The 19,147-nt window shown below is 33.7% G+C and overlaps 1 protein-coding gene across 4 annotated transcripts in view; it reads left to right on the top strand.

Annotated features, from left to right (window-relative positions):
• The window catches only part of ZDHHC21 (zDHHC palmitoyltransferase 21), a 67,174-nt gene extending 49,355 nt beyond the window's left edge, over positions 1 to 17,819 (top strand). For 3 of the 4 annotated variants that reach the window (XM_077912002.1, XM_077911998.1, XM_077911999.1), the window contains exon 8: positions 515 to 5,143. In XM_077912002.1, coding sequence (XP_077768128.1) covers positions 515 to 763 — 249 coding nt within the window. In that variant the 3' untranslated portion in view covers positions 764 to 5,143. Of the gene's footprint in view, positions 1 to 514; positions 5,144 to 9,184; positions 9,229 to 9,775 lie in introns of those variants that run through there. The other variant, XM_077912001.1, reaches the window with a different exon arrangement.
• Positions 17,820 to 19,147: the final 1,328 nt, after the last annotated feature.

The following is a 19,147-nucleotide window of genomic DNA, read 5'->3' as shown; positions in this document are numbered from 1 at the left end:
AGATCTTTTTCCCAAGAGACCGTACCATTTGTACTCTCACCAACGATGTATGAGAATTCTAGTTGCTCCACATTCTTGTCAACATTTGTTGTTGTCAGCCTTTAATTGCAACTCCTGAGGTCGGTTTTTTTAGCATCTTGTTTTAATTTCTGTTTCCCTGATGACTCGTGATACCGAACACTTCTTCATGTGCTTATTCGCTGTTCATCGATTGTATAATGTCTGTTTAAATTACTTTTATTGTTAATCAGCTTGAAATATTTTTTAATATCATGATTTCTTGAATGATGATGAATAACATGGTTTTAATAACAGTAGTGAAGATGAAAGTAGGTCTTTGCCTCTTTTCTCTACTCTTATACTACTAATTCATAATTGTTTTATAGTCTATCTTTAAATTATGTCAGAATTGCTAGATTATACTCACACTTTGAATTTTCACTTTTGCAGTTGCCAAGATCATTGGTAGAGGTTTATATCCCCTGAAATGATAATTCTCAGATTTTTTTTTCAGTTTCTAATGATGAATGGCTGGAAATGGACATTTGGGATGTTGCTGCTAAGAGTGCAAGTTACTTATAAGGGTCATTGGGTTTATAGCTGGGGGCAACAGGTTCCTTCTTACCCAGCAGCCCCAGAAGCTTCAGAGAAGGAAGTTTGGCAGCAAAGTCTTCAAAAATCTTTCAAGAATCTCCACTCTAAAATTTTAGTGTTCACTTTTGAATTGGCCATAAAGTTATTTTTTGAATTTGTTGCTTTTTAAAGGATGAAGAATATCAGATTACTTACTGAATTTGTTGGTTTTTAAAGGACATATGATACCAGATTTTATTCTGACTCTTTTCTGTATTACCAACATGTTAATATTTTCCAAATTGCATGATTTTTTCTTTTGCTATAATACTGAACAGCACTTCATTGTCTTAAGATGGGGAGTTTGGGTTCTGATGTTGTGCTATTTCTAAAACTAAGTAGAAACCACATTTGTTATATAATGCTTTCTCCAAAAGTTTCATTTCTTTCTGTGTACATATAGTGCCCTCTCAGAATACTCTACTAAACAGTTCTGATATCTGTAGAAATTATACATTTGTGAAACATTCAAAAAAAGAATGCAGTGTTAAGATATATATTTGTTAGTCCAGTGTTTACCCACTCTACCTCCTATTGAATCTAAGTACTTTGGACATTTACAGTAAATTTCAATTCCATTTTCTGGGCTTTCATAGTGAGCTTCTAGCATCACTCTTTTGGGATTAAAAACAAAATTTCTTTTATGGTTTCCAGAATGTACTCCTCCTCACATTGATTTAAGGCTCTTTAAGGTTTAATTATTTAAAGTTGTTAAACCTCAGTATTAATTTTAAATCTAATGAATTATTAGTATTTAAATAAAAGAATTTAATATTTTTAATTAAAATTAAAAATACAGAGATTTTGCTTATTTATTTATTTATTTATTTTAAATTTTTATTTATTTATGATAGTCACAGAGAGAGAGAGAGGCAGAGACACAGGCAGAGGGAGAAGCAGGCTCCATGCACCGGGAGCCCGACGTGGGATTCGATCCCGGGTCTCCAGGATCGCGCCCTGGGCCAAAGACAGGCGCTAAACTGCTGCGCCACCCAGGGATCCCGATTTTGCTTTTTTAAAATACAGTATGCTTGCTGTTTCATTTTATGAAAAAATTAGTACTACCCACAGGAAATTTCACACCTGGGAGTGTTTTTGTAGTAATTTGAATCCAAGCATCTCTCACAATGTGAAAGAAGTGATGAATTTGTTAGGTAGCTTACGAAAGAAAAGGAGAAGGAATCACAGTAAATTTAATCCTTCCACTGACGTCTTCCTCCTTCCCCTATTCCTGCATTCCAAAGACCAGGAGGCATTTTGGGAAAACACTGGTAGGAGTATTATTTCATTATATAAACTGTATCATTACATAACTTGAATATAGGCTTATTAGACAACAAATAGGCAAAACAAATGCTGTCCTTTTTAGATTTAGATTGAGGTTTTGAGGAAGCAGCACATCCGTTTTCAGTAATTTTTTCCTTATTCTTACTTGGAATAAATAAATAATTTCTGTCCATGTGAGAGAGAAGATCCTGTCTTCTTATTTATAGTAGAAGGTAACAGGATAATTACAGTAATGATTATCTGATGTCATTTTAGATTTAACAAGAGCAGATTATCTGTGACCCAGATAAAATAACTAGAAATTAAATTTAAAAACAGTGGATTTCTAATCTCATTTCCAAGGTTAAAAGATCTCAACACAAACAGATGTTTCTGTGCAATAGACTATCTTAAACCCAATTTTAGAGGATTTACCTTTGATTATTTTTAGATTTAATTTTAGACATATGTTTAAAGATATGTTTGTGCATATTTACTAAAATTAATATTGAAGTTAAAATGTTTTCAGAGCAATCTGCTTTGAAGCATTCTTTATTTAGGGAGCAGATTATTCTAATTATTCCTTACTTAGTCTGCTTAGCCTTTTTGTTTCTGTTTCCGAAATGGATAGTGATGTTGTTATTAATGTAATTGATGTTGTCAGAATTTCTTATTGAGCAGTAGTTCACACACAGCCAAGAATAATGTCCATTCTGATGAGCACCAGTACTCATAGTGCTGGATGATTGTATTAGTCATGTTTTCAGTCACTGGGCTTGGGGAGAGTTCATCAAGAAGCGCTCTAACAGCTGGTACAGCGCCTTCTGGTGAGGTTCTGACAGTGAGCTATTGTGTACCATGACACTGCTCTGACAGTTTATCTAAATTTTGTATACCAGCATTTTTGTTTCCTGGGCACCGTGGAGTTTATATAATAGCTTAAGCTTTTGATGGCGCCTCTGGAGCAGAGTGCTTTTCTCAGTTGTGGTGAGGTTGAGGGCAGGATGGGGAAGATGTATTTAGCTGTGGTTTTGAGCTTTAAATTCTCAAAGAAAAAATTTGAGCTTTTGCTCAGTTAGTCTCCCAGGTACTGTTGTTGGACTCTACTTGAATTACTAAAAAGATAGCTTACAGTAAAGCTTTTCAAATTAAAAGGGGGAAAATGCTCCCCCCTCCCCACATCCTGATTCATGATTACTCAAATGCAGAAAGAATCACAAATGCAGGGGTGACTTAACTTTAACTTGATTATTTTATACAATGAAAAGTATCTTATGTTCAAAATGTTCAGTTAGTTTAAATGAGATTATCCACTGAATGGCATTCTCATTAATCAGACAATTAGTGGACTTACCTGCCTTTTAATATATACCCAGAAATGTAGCCCCGAGATTATTAATCCTTATAATTAAATTTTACCAAGTATGCCACTGAATCAGTGTGGTGAATAGCAACATTCAGTATAGTCTCTGTACAAATTATGTTTGGTTTACTCAACTACAGATCAGCATTGCAAATATGGAAATCATGGCTAATTATGCTGAACTCAGCTTACTTAACATTTTTATAAAGGGCATTCCGTATAACATTTTGTTTTCTATTCTGAATTATATTTTTTGTTTAATAAAAACAAAATATTTCTAATAGAATCTTCTAGTTGTAATATTATCTGAAATATCTTCTTAGTGGGTTTTAAAAACCTAGAAAAATCATGAGAATTTAAAATGCCATTTCTTATATGCTTTTAATATTATACACAAGTATTGGCTAATTAATATTTCTTTGAACTTTGAATATATAGAGAACTTTATAGAACCTAGGTTCTCCCTTGCCAAAGAATTGGTTTAAATACATACTAAGTTACATTGCATAATAGTAATACAAAAGCATTCTTTTAAAAAATGCCTCTAGCATCAAAGTTATTATGTGTGGAATTGTATTGCTCTTTAGCATAAACACGTTCCTCTGTGAAAAGTATATTTGTGTTGTGTCATCTCTCTGGCTCAGTGTCAGTCTTCTTGTATTTCTGATAAAATTGCAAGTAATTAACTATCTAAAACTATTTCTAGAAGTTCTTCCATAGGAATAGTGCATTTTAATTTTCTCAAAGCATTATTAATTACTTGAGTGATTAAATTGATGCGCTTTTTGGTAAAGAAGCTAAACAGTTACGAGTTTTCATTTTACTTGAATTTTTACCCATTCATTTTCTCATGTTCTGAATCTACATGAATTTTTTATCTGACTTTAAAATATTACTGTAGGATTGGAGGAAGCACTGAATCCTGTATTTATAGTTAACTTGTAGATCTTTCCCACAATGATTCCTGTGCTTCTCTCTGTCATATTTTGTTAATATTTTTGTTACTCCCTAAATCTCAGGCAGAGAAGCACATTAACCAATCTTACTTACCAGTATACTGGTAACCAGAAATCTTATTGAAAGTATAATGTTGTATTAAAAATGTAAGAGTTGTTAACCTGGAGTGTTGATTGTGAACATGGTTTCCAGCTGTTCCAAATATTTAGCCTAAGGCTTACTTAAACAATATGTTATTTTATGTAACCATTCTCTCTGTCATTCTCTGTGTATTACAAATTATCTTGTCTACTTGACTGCTTTCACTGACTATAAGCTCCTTGATTCTAAGGACTGTGGTATAATATGTCTTAGTATATTTTTGATAGATGGATAAATGAGTAAATGAATCATGGTTTATGTACATAGTATTTATTTTTTCAACTGGATTGTAAGCCCCTTGTGGACATTGGATTATCTGTGTAGTCTCCCATAGTCCCCGTTATTTTATCTTTCATTATACAATCCACTTTTTAAAAATTATATTCTAATGTAATTGAGATATTATATCTCTCAGCCCTCTCAAAAAGAGTATAGTATATCAATAAATATCAATAAAAAGTATAGTAGGCAATATCTAGTAAAAAGTAGGGCTACCATTTATTGAGGGTTTATTAAGGGCTCTAATATATATTAACTCATTTAATGCCTACAAAAGCTAAGAGTAAGGAATTATTTGAAAATTGAGATACAGAGTTTTAGTAACTTTCCTAAGGTTACACAGCCAGAAAGTGGCTTGATGAAGAGAAGTACAGGAATTATTTTGGAAAGAGATTTTCAGTGACTATACATGTAAGATCTGCTGCCTTCTCACTTTGATTCCATGACTGATTAAATGTTTATATGAACTTCAGATCTGTAATAAAAGATACAGCTTTAATAAAAGATATAGGTCCTCTGTTGGAGATAGATGCTTAAAGAACTGATTATTTCAAATGAGGAATATAGTGAGTTCTGGCTTCAAAGGAGGAGAGAGAGCTATGATTAACAGGAAATATTCTCTCTTTGGATTGCAATGAAAGAAATTAAGGAATCATGCTATTTCTGTCCATGTTCAGTGAGTTTAGTGCTGCAGGCATATATTGAGTATCCACTCGGAAGAGTTTTGCTGCTAGGTGCCATGGAAGATATAAAGCTGCTGTCCATACATGGATAAGAGGTGCTAGGAAGTCAAGCAAAAGTCTATCTTAGAATTAATAGACATTAGTGATAGATAAAACAGATATATAATCTCTCATGAATAAAGTTCCTGAGCAGTTTTTTAAACTCCAGATTAAATCAACAGAATCATTGAATTAGGTATGTGCAATAAAGTAAGAATAAAGAGTGTAGGCAATCATTGAGGTTAGAGTGAGCTGTCTTAATGTCTTTGTGATAGAATGCTCTTAAATTGCATCAAGTTTTCAGTTTGGCAGGTGTAGAAACTCCACTTTGAACACGTTTCCAGAGTTAGGCCCAGAGGCAATAATGTTTATTACTTCAAAAGTGATAGTCATGTAAACCAGATTGACTGTTTATTCCCTTATATGTAGTTGTCAGGTGTGCCAAAGTACTCTCCAGCACATTCTTTCTCCTGTACAACAACATATATGGCAGTGTTGCTTGGTGAAAATGAACTCAAAACAGGATGAGTCAGTTGGATGGATTGTATCATCAAGCTGTCTATTCCAGGAGGGCCAGATTCTTAGGACTGTTAACCAGGAAATGTTTGGTGATAAATTCTTGCTCTTTGGCCCCCAATACTCCTAATTTTTCTAACAAACAATAAATACTTCCCTCTGACTTTCTGTTAGGAACTACTTCTCTCTCCTCCATTTCCAAATATAATCTTATCAGTTAGGATATTTTAACTTACTTTCTTAGACTGAATCTGAAAGATATTTTTTTTGTAAGATTTATTTATTTATTCATGAGAGACACACAGAGAGAGACAGAGACATAGGCAGAGGGAGAAGCAGGCTCCTTGCAGGGAGCCCGATGTAGGACTTGATACCTAAACCCAGGACCATGCCCCAAGTCGAAGGCAGGCACTCAACCACTGAGCCACCCAGGTGCCCTGAAAGATCATTTCTTAGGGTAAGACCAACATGCAGGAGAAGATAGAGTAACTGTTGATAAAATAGGCAAAGCCCATATAGATCTTGCTGTTTCCAGTTTACTTTTTTAGAAAATAAACTTTCAGTTCTTAAAATAAGAAAACAGGCACCTGGGTGAGTCAGTTGGTTAAGCATCAAGCTCTTGAGTTTGGCTCAGGTCATGATCTCAGGGCTGTGAGATCAAGCCCCATATTGGGCTCTGTAGTGGGCGTGGAGTCTGCTTCAGATTTTCTCTCTCCCTTTTCTTCTGTCCCACCCCCTTCCCTTGCACATGCTCATTTTCTCTCCTCCCCTTCCCTCTCTCTAAAAATAAAATAGGAAGGGATTTTCATATATCTCTTAGTTATGCAGATAGATGGAAGTCTTAGATATTTTAGTCACTAGACCCATCGTCATGACGTATTTTTCTGGAGGTAAGCTATTCCAATTGTAGACAACATACTATAAAAACTTGTTTCTAAAAACAAACAAACAACAACAACAAAAAAACCTTGTTTCTTATCATTCTTTGAAGAACAAAGTTTTCTGAGTATCTTTCCTGACGGTACTAAAGGTATTGAATCTTTCATGCTGAATGAAATAATCTGCACCAACATCTATTTTATTTATTTTTATTTTTTTTCTAAAATATCCCACATTTCCCTGCTTTGCAGCACAAAACAAACAGTATATGAAGGCTCAGTTGGCACTTTTGGCACTAAGTTGTGGTTTTCAGTGTTCTCTGCCAGTAGAACCCTCTCTCCTATGGTTTGCAATTCCTATCGTGTTTACGAATGTGGTAGCGTGATAACTTGTGTTGCTCTGAGCAACACAAGGACATATTTGTGCCATGTTTGGCTATTCAAATACAAATTGTATTTTTTTTCTTACAATAGTATTCTTGATAGCTGAGTTTCAGAGAAATAATCATTTGCTATTCATAGAGGGGAAAAACACCTTTTTTTGGCTAGCCTCACAAATCCTGTTCAAAACATCATGGTAAACATCACATTCTTTGATAGAATAACCATCTGTTTATGGTGACTTAACAGGTACTATTCTACTTATTTCTTGAACCAGATCCTGGAAAGATATCAAAAGCACTTGGAAATAAAAGCTTTTCGTAATGTCTGAATCCAAAGACTTTGAAGTTGATTCTTTTACTGCCACAAATAAGTTCCTCAAAGTTTCAATCAAATTGTAAATTTATGCATAGTAAAAATTTCCAATAATACTAGGTATAGTAGTGACTTTGTAGTCAGTCACCTTTCCTATCTCAAAATAGTTTGTAAGTATTCTCTGCAAGTGTGATTTAAGGCCATTTACTTACCTGTCCTAGGAACACTTACAGACCTCTGTCCTGTTTTTCTTTTGCCTGATTGCACAACCTGCCTTCATTGTTTTGGGGCAACCTGTCACCCATCATTGCTAAGAACCCGTTAAAATTACTTCATTCACTTTCCATACAGATGTGGAAGCAGAGGCCCCACTTTCCGCTAAGCCCATAATCAACGTTCTCATGTATTTGCAGACTGTGTTGTCACAAAGTAAAATGTTATTTTGAGGAAATTATGCAACAGAGCTGAGAAAAGTTAATTATAAATAGACTTGTCATTGGATACCATGAATTTCAAAGCACGATAGGAAAACTAATGAATATGGAATATGTGGCTAATCTACAATCTTGTCACAAATTCCCAGGAAATATGGAAATGAAACACTGCTATTGGTGACTTTGTCATCTAAAAAAATAATTTTCTCATTTGTGGGCTAACTATAGTTATTCAGCTGTTCATACATTAAGAACTTAATATTGTGAGCCATTGATGTAACTTCTATAAAGAGATTTTTAAAGTCAGAGTGTTTTTTATTAGTATCATTGGAAGAGAGTTTTACAACCAAAGAAGTTCTTGGCATTGGAGTTGTCACCCCAGATATTTGCATGAATAGTACTGCTTAATAACAGCATAGTCCACCTGCCATATGTGAGCAAGCTATTAGAGGATGAGAGGAGGAAAACTTGCCTTTTTTCATATATTTAAAAGAACGTATTTTCTTTGTAGTGCTTTGAAGTATGCTTAAGATATAAATATATGTCTACAATAAGATTGTGTGATTTGTGTTTTGATTATTTGGATATTACGTACTGTCACGGTTTCTCAGTGGATTGAGGATGGATTTTTCTCTTAATGTACATGAAACCAGCATGTCTAGAAAACGGTCTTTTCTTCGTTAAATTGTTTTGCTCACATATTTGTGTTAGAGCTCTATAGAAAATACATAAAATTGTATTATTATGAAGATACTGATTTTTTGTGTTAAAAAAAGTTTACTTTTCAGAATAATAGATGCTGTAATATGTGGCAAATGCATAGATTGTCTTGTTGGATTTGTATTTGTTTATAGAAATCCAGAACCAGTAGCACTCTTTGGCCCTTGGCAGTTCTCTGTTCATGAGTGCCTTTAATTCATCATTTTGGTATTTAATTTTTAGTGCCTATTCACTAACAGTTGAATTAAAAATAAATCCTAGACTTTTAAAAGAATTATCAAAGAAAGCAAATATAATAAAGGGTTATGTTTTAATAAAGTGAGACTCCTACAATTTTTGTGAGGTTTTGTAATTGAATAATTTTTTTTAATTTGGCACAGTGTAATGTTCATTCTGTTTTTGTCAAGGGGATTTCAGCAATGTATGCAGTTAATTTAAAATTCTTAGTACCCATATGTAAACTGTTTAAATCTTTAGAATATTCTCTGAATATGATGAAAAGGTTCATAAAGTAGATATGGAAGAAAGCCTTGATAACTTTGTTACATCTGAGTATAATTTTTCTTTAATTTTTAATAGGATACAACATCTATTGAAAAGATGTCAAACTGTTGTGAAGAAATGTAAGTATAAAAGCGAAGTCTGTGGTGCTCTTATTTAAAAATGGAAACAGCTGGCCACATTTGAAAAATGTGTGCATGTAGTGGAAAGATAACATAATGATGACTTTTTCTTGGTGCCTTGTCTAAAGCCTGAGCTAGACAAGCATAATCCAGTCTTACAGTAGGGGTCTTCAAGCCATGATAGTTTTCAAACAAAATAAGTACTGATCATTCTTGTTACTTGTCTAACTAAAGTAAGTTAAATTATTTGTCCTGAAAGTACATCAAAAGAGATTTGCTACTGTGTTGTTGACACACATCCTGTTAATCCTGAGACTCTCCTCTGCTTCAAAAGTTGCCCTAGGTTGATTGACGACACAGATACAATATATGCTAGCCAGAGTTAAAACTCAGCTGCATGCCATAATGAAAGAAAAGCTGTATTTGTGATGCTGGGACACAATTCATCAGAGTCCAGTAATGGATCCCCAGCCAACCTGTATTGTTTTAGCTGACTGAAGTGCACCATGGGAGTGCTGTCTTTCACTAATAATGCTGTCTTCTGTAGATCGAGGCCCCGAAAGCCATGGCAGCAGACCTTCTCAGAAGTTTTTGGCACTCGTTGGAAGATCCTGTGGTTTATTCCTTTCAGGCAGAGGCAACCACTGCGAGTTCCCTACCACTTTGCCAATCACGTCTAAACAGATGGATGGTGGGCACAGATGGGTCCTCCATGCTGGAAATGCGTTACAGGTTTTCTGATAATAGAACTATGACAGTCTTCAAGTCAATTAAAATCCACCCACCAATCTTAGGCATCATAATGTGCCCCAGGCTTTATTTTAATAGTGATCTTGATCCTGTTGTGGGACTAATACGAGATCTATATTTAAGTTTTAAAGCATGTTTACTTTCAAATTAGCTTTCCACAGGGATTTCTTTAAATGCTTTTATTATTAAACCCAAAAGGCGGTGATTGAGATAAAATAATTGTACATATTTTTTTTTTTAGTACTGACAGTGTTATAGGTTTTAATTTATGGGAAATTTCAGATGTTTATTTAAATTTTTCACTCTTAAGCAGTACTAACCAAATCTGAATTTAATGCTTCGGGTTTACAAAAGTTGATACACCTTATATTCTATGTAAATTTTCTTTTTCACATTCATAATAGCTTAAGTAGTAATAAATACTGCCTTTTACATGTGCTGCAGGATTCTTTTAATACAGCATAGAATTGAACAACAAAAAACCAAAAACAACCGAAAAAGGGCAGTATTTTCTTAGAAGTAGCTCTCTAATGTTTTCTGTTTTTCTCTTCACCAAAAACAAAATAAAAACACCACTAAAATAAAGCACCCAACTACCTACCTTATTTTAAAGGAAAGATTTTTTCCCATATTAGCCTTTCCCGTTTCTTTTCCCGGTACTGATGTGATTATTGGTTGTTGTTAAAATGCTCCAAGATGGAACTTTTGACCACACAGGCATGTATTCTGTTTTACCCTAAGATTTTGGTGAGCAAAAAGGGTAGAGGATTTGCAATAATTCCACAGATACCTTTTCTAGTACAGTTGTATTAGAATGCATATGTTTTTAAAATACTAGTGTAACTAGATAATATATAATGTACAGTATAAAGAGGAATATTGTGCTTTTGAAAAACATATGTACTTTTTTCTTTACCTACTAGTACATCTAAAATTACATATTGGACGTTTATATGTATAGGTATTGGCCAACTCATAATGAAACTGTATAGGAAGTTGCAAGTAAAAATAAGTAACTCTTGCGTACCTATAATCACCCACATTGAAATGAAATTTTAATCAGCCAACTACAAATTTGGATTGACATACCTTTTGTTAGTAGCTAACGTTAAGAAATGACCTTAAAAATAAGAAAACATAATGATCTATATTTATCATTAGCTTATACAAATTTAAATTTCTAATGGTGATGGTCTCTTGGAAAGCATAGATGATTTGTGTGAAAAGACATTTAGCATGCTTTGAAAAGAAATTCAGCTTTTATATTCTTTCCATGAGAATACTGCAAAATCCATATATCTTTTTAGAAAGTGTATGCCCTCACAGTCTTTGCCTTGAAGAGAAGATTGAAGAGGTCTGCTGTTCTTGGAGCATATCAATATTTTCCTTTTAGTTCTGAGAGTAGGGAGTCATACCTGAGAAATCATGAAACAGATTTCCATTGTCAGCCAGTTAACTCTACTGTAGTTAGTTCTTTCAGGAATTGTAAATACCTTCTAAAATAATTGAATAAGCTGTTCTCAGAGATATAAATACCATGTCTTTCATGTTCTGACTGCAGTACTTTATTATTTAAAAATTTAGACGTGGCAGATGAAAATATTTATTGGTGCTGATAAGATGCATAGTAAATTTAATATGAGAAGTTATATTTATAGAGCTTAATGAATCACAAAATTAGTATGTTCGTGTCAGGCAACTGAGTTGGGTTTTGTGCAAGCTAACATATTGACCAAATTTGGTCTGGTGACAGAACTGTTAATAGGGAGGTAATGTGTAGATATATAGATAGATATCAGTCAAATGCCTTATGCTGTATACATTCCTGTCAAATGAGAACCTTGAGCAAAAGCAAAGCCAACTGTAGACCCCCTAAAGAGCTTTACGGACATATTTATACTTCATGTAGTAGCAGTAACTACCTTAAAGTTATGTACCTGGGAGGTCCGCAGTGCCAACCTCTGCCTTAGCAATGAGAGCCAGAGGTGGTCCCTTTCCCGAAGATTGTTTTTAGTTTTCTCAGACATACCACTTCTAGGCACATTTTCTTCCCTCCTTTCTCTTTACCTCCCTGGTCTTGATCCTGCCACCTTACTCTTCTAAGTTACTGGGATACAAACTGATACACTAAGCAAGGCATATATTTATTTTGTTTGAATGGCAGAAATGCTCTATATCGATCTATTTATATAAGAATCTATATTAAAGCATATCTGTATATCCGTATGCTGTAACTTTCAGTATTCCGAAGTTAGCACACCTAACTGGGTTTGTAATTCTTGTGCCACTACTTGAAAGAAACCAACCAGCCGGTTCCCAGGGAGTGCAGGAAGTCTAGTTGTGTTCCGTCTGCGCCCTCTTTTGGCTAATTGGTATAATTATCCTGGCTCTAGAGATGTACTACCCCGCAATTCGTTGTATAGCCTAATTCTGAACATGTCAGAGCTTAGGGGGATTGTATGTACAAAAATGTAAGAGTCTATGAAAATCAGTCTGTTCCAGTTTATGATGGCAATGTCTAGCTCATATAAATGTGATAACTACCTTGCTTCATTATGTATATTCTTATATTTTTTTATTCTCAATTAGAAATTTCTGTCAGATCAGGATAAACAAATGTAAACCGTTTCATGAATTTTATTTTAAATCTTACTTGGGCAGATTAAGTCCTTAGGATTGGGAAAGCCATTACCTAAAATGACCAATTTATTACAAAACACAGAACCTTACTGTAGTTACATTGGCAAGCAAGTACCTAATGTGTTTTAATCAATATCGAAAAAAGATACGTTTTTTTTTTTTTTTAATTTCAGTTTTGGAATGACTTTTTTTATTGATTCTACTGCATTAAAAACGAGAGATTAATAATTCTTTCTATACCTTTCTGCATTCTTTTTTAATTATCTTATTCAGAGTTACAGCTCTAGCTTTGGTAATCATTGTGTTATGTACTTTGGATGTAAATAAGTAATGATGTTGAGCATCAGAAAATAGTTATGAGCAGTGGGATTACTGATATGGTCGCTTTGTTTCCTTATAAACATTCCCTTTCATTTTTAAGCAAAATATATGTTAAAGGATGCTTTAGATCAGTGAAGTTTGGAGTTGGGCTTCTGGAAATGAAATATTTTTAGCTAGAGACTCTAAGTTACACCTCTTGAATGATTATATTTGTTCTTCTGTTCTGTGAACAAACATGCTTATGGGCCCAAGATTGCAGGCAAAAATTGACTTGAGTTCAGGATTCCCTAAATAGTAGGCATTCAGTTAAAGAGCTTTTAGTACTTTATAACCAAGACATGGAGTTTTAAAATATGTGAAGGTGTTCCGTTATAAGAAAAATACTATTTTGCCTAAGCGTTGTATTAAAAATATCTGTGGTTAGTGTAAGAGATACCTATATTTAACATTTTAGTTGATGGTACTCTTAACAGAAGAAAGCATAGTTTACTTTTAATAATAATGGAAGTAGAGCACATTACAATACATAATGTTTAGTTTAACAACTAAGTTAAAACTTCTGATAGATTGAACATTGGTGAGTTTTTGCTGATGCTTAGAGGTATTTTTCTCTAAGGATGCTGGCTAATTATAACTATTCGTCATCAGGCCTTTTCAAGTCACTTCTATAAAAGTAATTACTTGAAGGTGTGTTTCACCCAAAAGGATATATTATTTCTGAAAGCTAATCACGAAGACTTTGGTTAGGATAACACTTCCAACCAGGAAATGTGAAGTAATTTAGATTTTGGCCACATAGTTTTCTATGTATTAGATCAGAGGGCAGTTCGATTGTTCTCACATGTGTTGCTATAAAATTGCAGTGTGTCCAGCCATGGTTTACAGCGGCATTAATGTTAACAGAGCTACTAGTCTGTCCCTGAACTTTTTTTCTAGTCTCTAACTACTTCCCTTGTGCTTTATGTATGAATAGATTATCTAGCTCAAGTTTACTAAACTGTTGCTGCTTCATTAAATAAATTGTTGACATCATCTCTAACAAATGTAGATATACCTAGAATTTATTTGGGAAAGTTTATACTTACAAACATTAAATAATTAACTAATAAATACAAGTATTAGATTTTTTACCCAACCTACTCTTGCTTTTGAAATATAAGTATTGGCAAATGTAGTTAGTCTGGTACATTTAGTATATTCTACTTACTCTACTTACTATTCTACTTACTAGTGTTGTTAACCATATAATTAACAATTAAATGGGTGTATTATTTAATGTCCACATTTGTTACCTTCTACTCTAAGAATTATCCTCAATTTATCTAGAAATCAATTTCATTATGCTCTGAATTTAGCCCTTCTCACTTGAATTCTAGAATATTCTATACTAGAATGTGAGAAAGTGATAAAAGCAACTTAAAGTATTTTGAACTCATGTTATTTTATATATCAACTAGTATTTAGCATTTCTGCTGCCTTTGGGATGATGATGGTTTAATTTCAGGAAAGTGTTTTCTCTGATGTTTCCTTTCATTTTCATTGTGCGATTTTTAGCAACAAAATTCATTACATTTTGGTCTGTTCTTCAGATGTCGTAATGCTTCCTGCTAGTGCTGATTTGAAACAGAAATAACAGTGTAACTTACAGTTCTTAAGTTGTTGATATTGCCCGTATTTTCCATTATCATTATATATATGTTTTTACCATCGTACGTCCTTTTCCTTTGTCTACCATGGATGGCAGGTAGAAGTGAATAGAGGGCAGCCAGAACTGGATGGAGAGAGTAGGGGAATTTACAAAGATGGAGGGAGGGCCAGTGGGACATGGATGAGCAGCATCTGGGCAGCAGGGTTGACTGGGTGCAGTCTCTGGGACATCAGGAAACCCCTCCCCCCAGCTACAATCATTTGAGCCTCATCCTCATCTCTTGTTGATATCATTTTACTGTGAGAGTTGCTAATGCATGTAAGCATTTCGAGTTACTTTATTTATATTGCTGATTTCATCAGTTGGCCAGATGCCTTTGATAAATTATTTTAAATTTTAAATATCACAATTATGTAGCATATACTCACCTGAAGTGTTATGAGTAATGTGAAAGGTAGAGCTGTTGAACACAGGGGAGAAATGAATAGGTTGCCCAACATTTGAAAAGACAGGTCCTTTTTTTACAAGCCTCCCATTGCAGTGAAAGGATACTAAGTGTGAGAGAGAGTAAATTTTGCCACTGAGGGAAAATCAGCGATATCTATGTAAAGGATGATTTTTCACTTTGAAGTTTGGGCTGTTTGGGAGCTCTTGATCCCTGGAAGGCCACCCAACCTATTGGTATTATGAATAGCTGTAACATGCAATATAGTGCTTACCACAGTCGTTCAACACTTGAGTCTTTTTTGGTATTGATAGCTTTACGTGTAAACAGATGTGGACGAAACAGCAACAACAAAGGGTGTCTCTTTTTGTGGTTTCGCTTGCCTGTTTGACTAAGCACAGGGTTTAATTGCATAGGCTGTTAACTAAAAGAAAAGATTGTCTGCGTATTGCAAGCTCTGTATTCTTGCCAGTATGCATCGGGTGATATTTTAACCTACTGGTGCCTGAAGTTAGTGTTAGTGTTTTACAACCTCAACAACTAAAACATCCTGGTGCTACTCACTTTAGCACTGAGTGACATTTGTAATTCCTGTACCAAAGAGTGAATTTTTTTTTCTTAATTTTTGGTTGATGGAGACTTGTGAACAGTGTTCCTAACAACAATTTTGATGATCACATCTTAGATTTTGCACACTGCCTCAGTTTAATTGGTTTTAAATGTCTCTCATTTGGAATTTTTTTTGTAGTTAGGCATATGACTATGGTTTTTCATTTCTGTATTTTAATATAGATTGGCTACTTTAAAAGATAGTTTAATGGGCTGAGGTTAGAAAAGATAATTGAACACTTTTCACAAGACTTTTTTATGTTGTTTTTATTTCTACAGGAGTAAGTGAAAAAATAATAAGAACTCTCCTTTTATTTCTATACATGAGCTATATAGTTTATTGAGCCCTTTAAATGAATGCTGAAACAATATGCTAAAATGAAAAGTGAAGGGCCCATTCTGATTATGAGAATCCTGCATCTGTGTCTGTGTGGGGGTGGAGGTGTACCTAACCTTTAGTGGCACTAAAGAATGATGTTGCCATTTATGTATTTTGCAAATAAAGATACAATTAAAGAACACCTTAAGAAATTTATGTGTACACACATTTGCGCATGCACGCGCATACACACACACTTTCCTAAGAGGAAATGCAGATTGATGTACCTTGATTTAAGCAAAACAATTAATAGAAAATTGAACTTCACCAAAACACACACAAAAAAAAGAGGTCTGGATGTTATTTATTTTACATAAAAAGTTAGAGTAAGATTATTTTGAAAACCAGTTCTGTTTAATGGTTCATTTTACAAAAAATGTGAGAAAATACCCTTTAGAAATATTTGTAATTGTCCAAATGTTGTACTGCTATGTACACTAATCTGGTTCCTTATTTTTTTCCCACAAATTTTCAGGACACTTGTTTAGTGTCTTTAAAACTGCAACTGAAATGGTAAGATTTCTGGCAAGAAGACAATTGTTGGTGTATTGGAAAAGTAGACAATCACATTTGAGAATATTTTGCATTATTTTCAATCAACTGAAACTCTCTCCTTGAATGTAGATACAATATATGGTTTTGCAGTGATTTCTGAATGGAAAAAAAGGATCAAGTCTGAAACTGAAATGAAATATAACTTAGGATCATTCTAATATACGTAGAAATACATATGTACATGTCATTAGAGGTTAAAGGAAAATTTGTAAGCAAAATGGGAAGAACCAATAGTCTCTCTCTAATTGTCAATAATATATTTCCTAGATTCTGTTGCTACAATATTGGTTCTGAGCTTTTTTTGACTTGTTTATGTATTATTTCAATTAATGTGGTTGAATGCAGTTACTTGTTCAAGTTTTTGTTAGTGGATAGTTCGCCACAATTTGTTGTCCAGAGATGAATATTAAAAAGAAGTTTTACTTTACCATAGGTAGAATGGAGCAGCTAAGATGTTATGATAGGAAGAATCTCCTGTACTATCAGAGATACTCAGATAAATGGGTTGCAAGGCTAACATGATGGGGGCAGGGTGGGGTGGGCGGGCGGCAGGATAAGCTTTGGGAGGCTTGAGCACTGATGACCATGTTTGTATGAGCTGTGTGTCCCCAGAGTAGGCTTTTAAAAAATCTGACTGGCAAGTTTAATGAATGGGCAAAATCTGTGATATTTGGGGACTTGTGTCAACCTCTAATTGTCTGTAGTGTTCTATCCCTAAGATAAAACACCTTTTAATGGTGGTGTGTTCCAAGTGCCATAGAAAGATCCTGCTTTTAAAAATGTCAGGTGTTTTTTTCATTCAGTGAATATGTTTAAATCTGAGGACTGTTCTGCTGCTGCATTGTCTGTTTTACCTTGTCTGATCCCTCAAGAGCATTTAAAGAAAATCTTCACTAACATTTCTAGTGCTAATGGTAAAAAAGAAAATAGCAGTTGAAAGATTCAAGACTAGGTTGAAAATAGGGAAGATTATGACAAGCAGGAGCTGTGTATCTGAGATGTACTTGTTTAAATGAAAAGTCTCCACTGGTTCTTAAAATGAAAAACCATGTATCTACCTTAAGAACAATGTCTTTTTTTAAAAATAATTTTAGCAATTTAGTTTTTATTCATGTAATATTTCTGTTTTTCTTTACAGATTGTTTTTAATTTAAATTGTGGAATTTTTACTTCTCTTGAAATGTATTATGTACTGTATTTTTAGAAATCTTATTTTTAAATAAATATTTTTTAAAAATATAGAACTGTTTTCCTCACCCACCTCTTTATTAAAATCAACCCAAATTCTAGATTCCAGCACCAAGTGTGTATGATAGGCCTTTTTTTTTTTTTTTTAGTTTTATGCAATTTGGACGATTATTGATAATTAGTTGCCTTTTTAGGATATTGTTCTACCATAATCTCAAAATTCATTACACATCAAGAAGAGCTAGGTATGCATCCTAGGTTGAAATTGACAAACACAATATTCACAGTCATTTTTTGTGTTAGAGATGACCCAGATGGCTAGATTCAGTCACCCAATTTATTTACCACTTGTTGTGCCAGACACTATTTTATAGAAATATTTTTTCTTTGAGGAATAATTGACATATAATGCAGAAAGCTTAAGTGTACATCTAGGCATTTTAGAGCCAGGGTTATTAAATTACTTAACACCTTTGTTCCCATGGGGTTGTAGTCTCATGGTTTCTAGATAGTTTTTTATTGAGAAATTTCCAAAGTCTCAACTAACTACTTCCACGTAAAAGTCACAAAGGAGAAGTGAAGTGTATATTAATGAATATAGATTGGTCAAAAATACCATGTGAGAAGACCAATCAGTTTGTCTTAGAAACAGTGAAGGAATATACGCTGCCCTGAGATGGAAAGATACAGGCTTAACTTTATTTAAAATTCTTAAGTTTTTATTATCAGAAAGGTTATGTTGATAAATATTCTGGATTTACACTTAAATGACACGGTGGAATTGCAAATAAAACTACAAACTTTGAAGGCAAATATTGTTGCATTCCGACAAACCAAAGATTCTAAACTGTAATCTTGTTTCTTTTTCAGTTTCTTTTGTTCTGATTCTAAGCAACATTTACAATACTTGTGCTTCCTTGATGATGCTAAATTACAATGATTTTATATCTTTTTGGTCAGAGGACTCCTTTAAACTCATAAGACTTACTGCAGACCTCAAAGAGTTTTTGTTTTTGCAGGTCGTCTTAATCACTATTGACTATTATTAAAAATTAAAACTAAGAAGTATTTTAAATGCTTATTTATTCATTGGAATAGCAATAATAAACTCATTGCATGTTAACATAAGTGATTATTATTTAGAGACTTGAATTTATATATTTTTTTCAAAGCTCTAGTATCTGCCTTTCTAAAAAATTTCACATCTCCTCTGTTTCTGCATTTAATCTGTTGTATTGTTATTTTGTTTGAAGTATCTAGAGAAATCTGGTCTCATGCAAATAGTGTGGTTGTGAAAAGGTGAACATTTTAATAGTCTCTTCAAATGGCTATGCATATTCTTTGATGCTACACAACAACTCATTAAGTGATGGTTTCTTGAAAC

This window comes from Canis aureus, chromosome 10 (genome assembly GCF_053574225.1).
Source record: "Canis aureus isolate CA01 chromosome 10, VMU_Caureus_v.1.0, whole genome shotgun sequence".
In the NCBI taxonomy this organism is placed as follows: Eukaryota; Metazoa; Chordata; class Mammalia; order Carnivora; family Canidae; genus Canis; species Canis aureus.
This window is presented reverse-complemented; position numbering and strand designations above follow the sequence as displayed.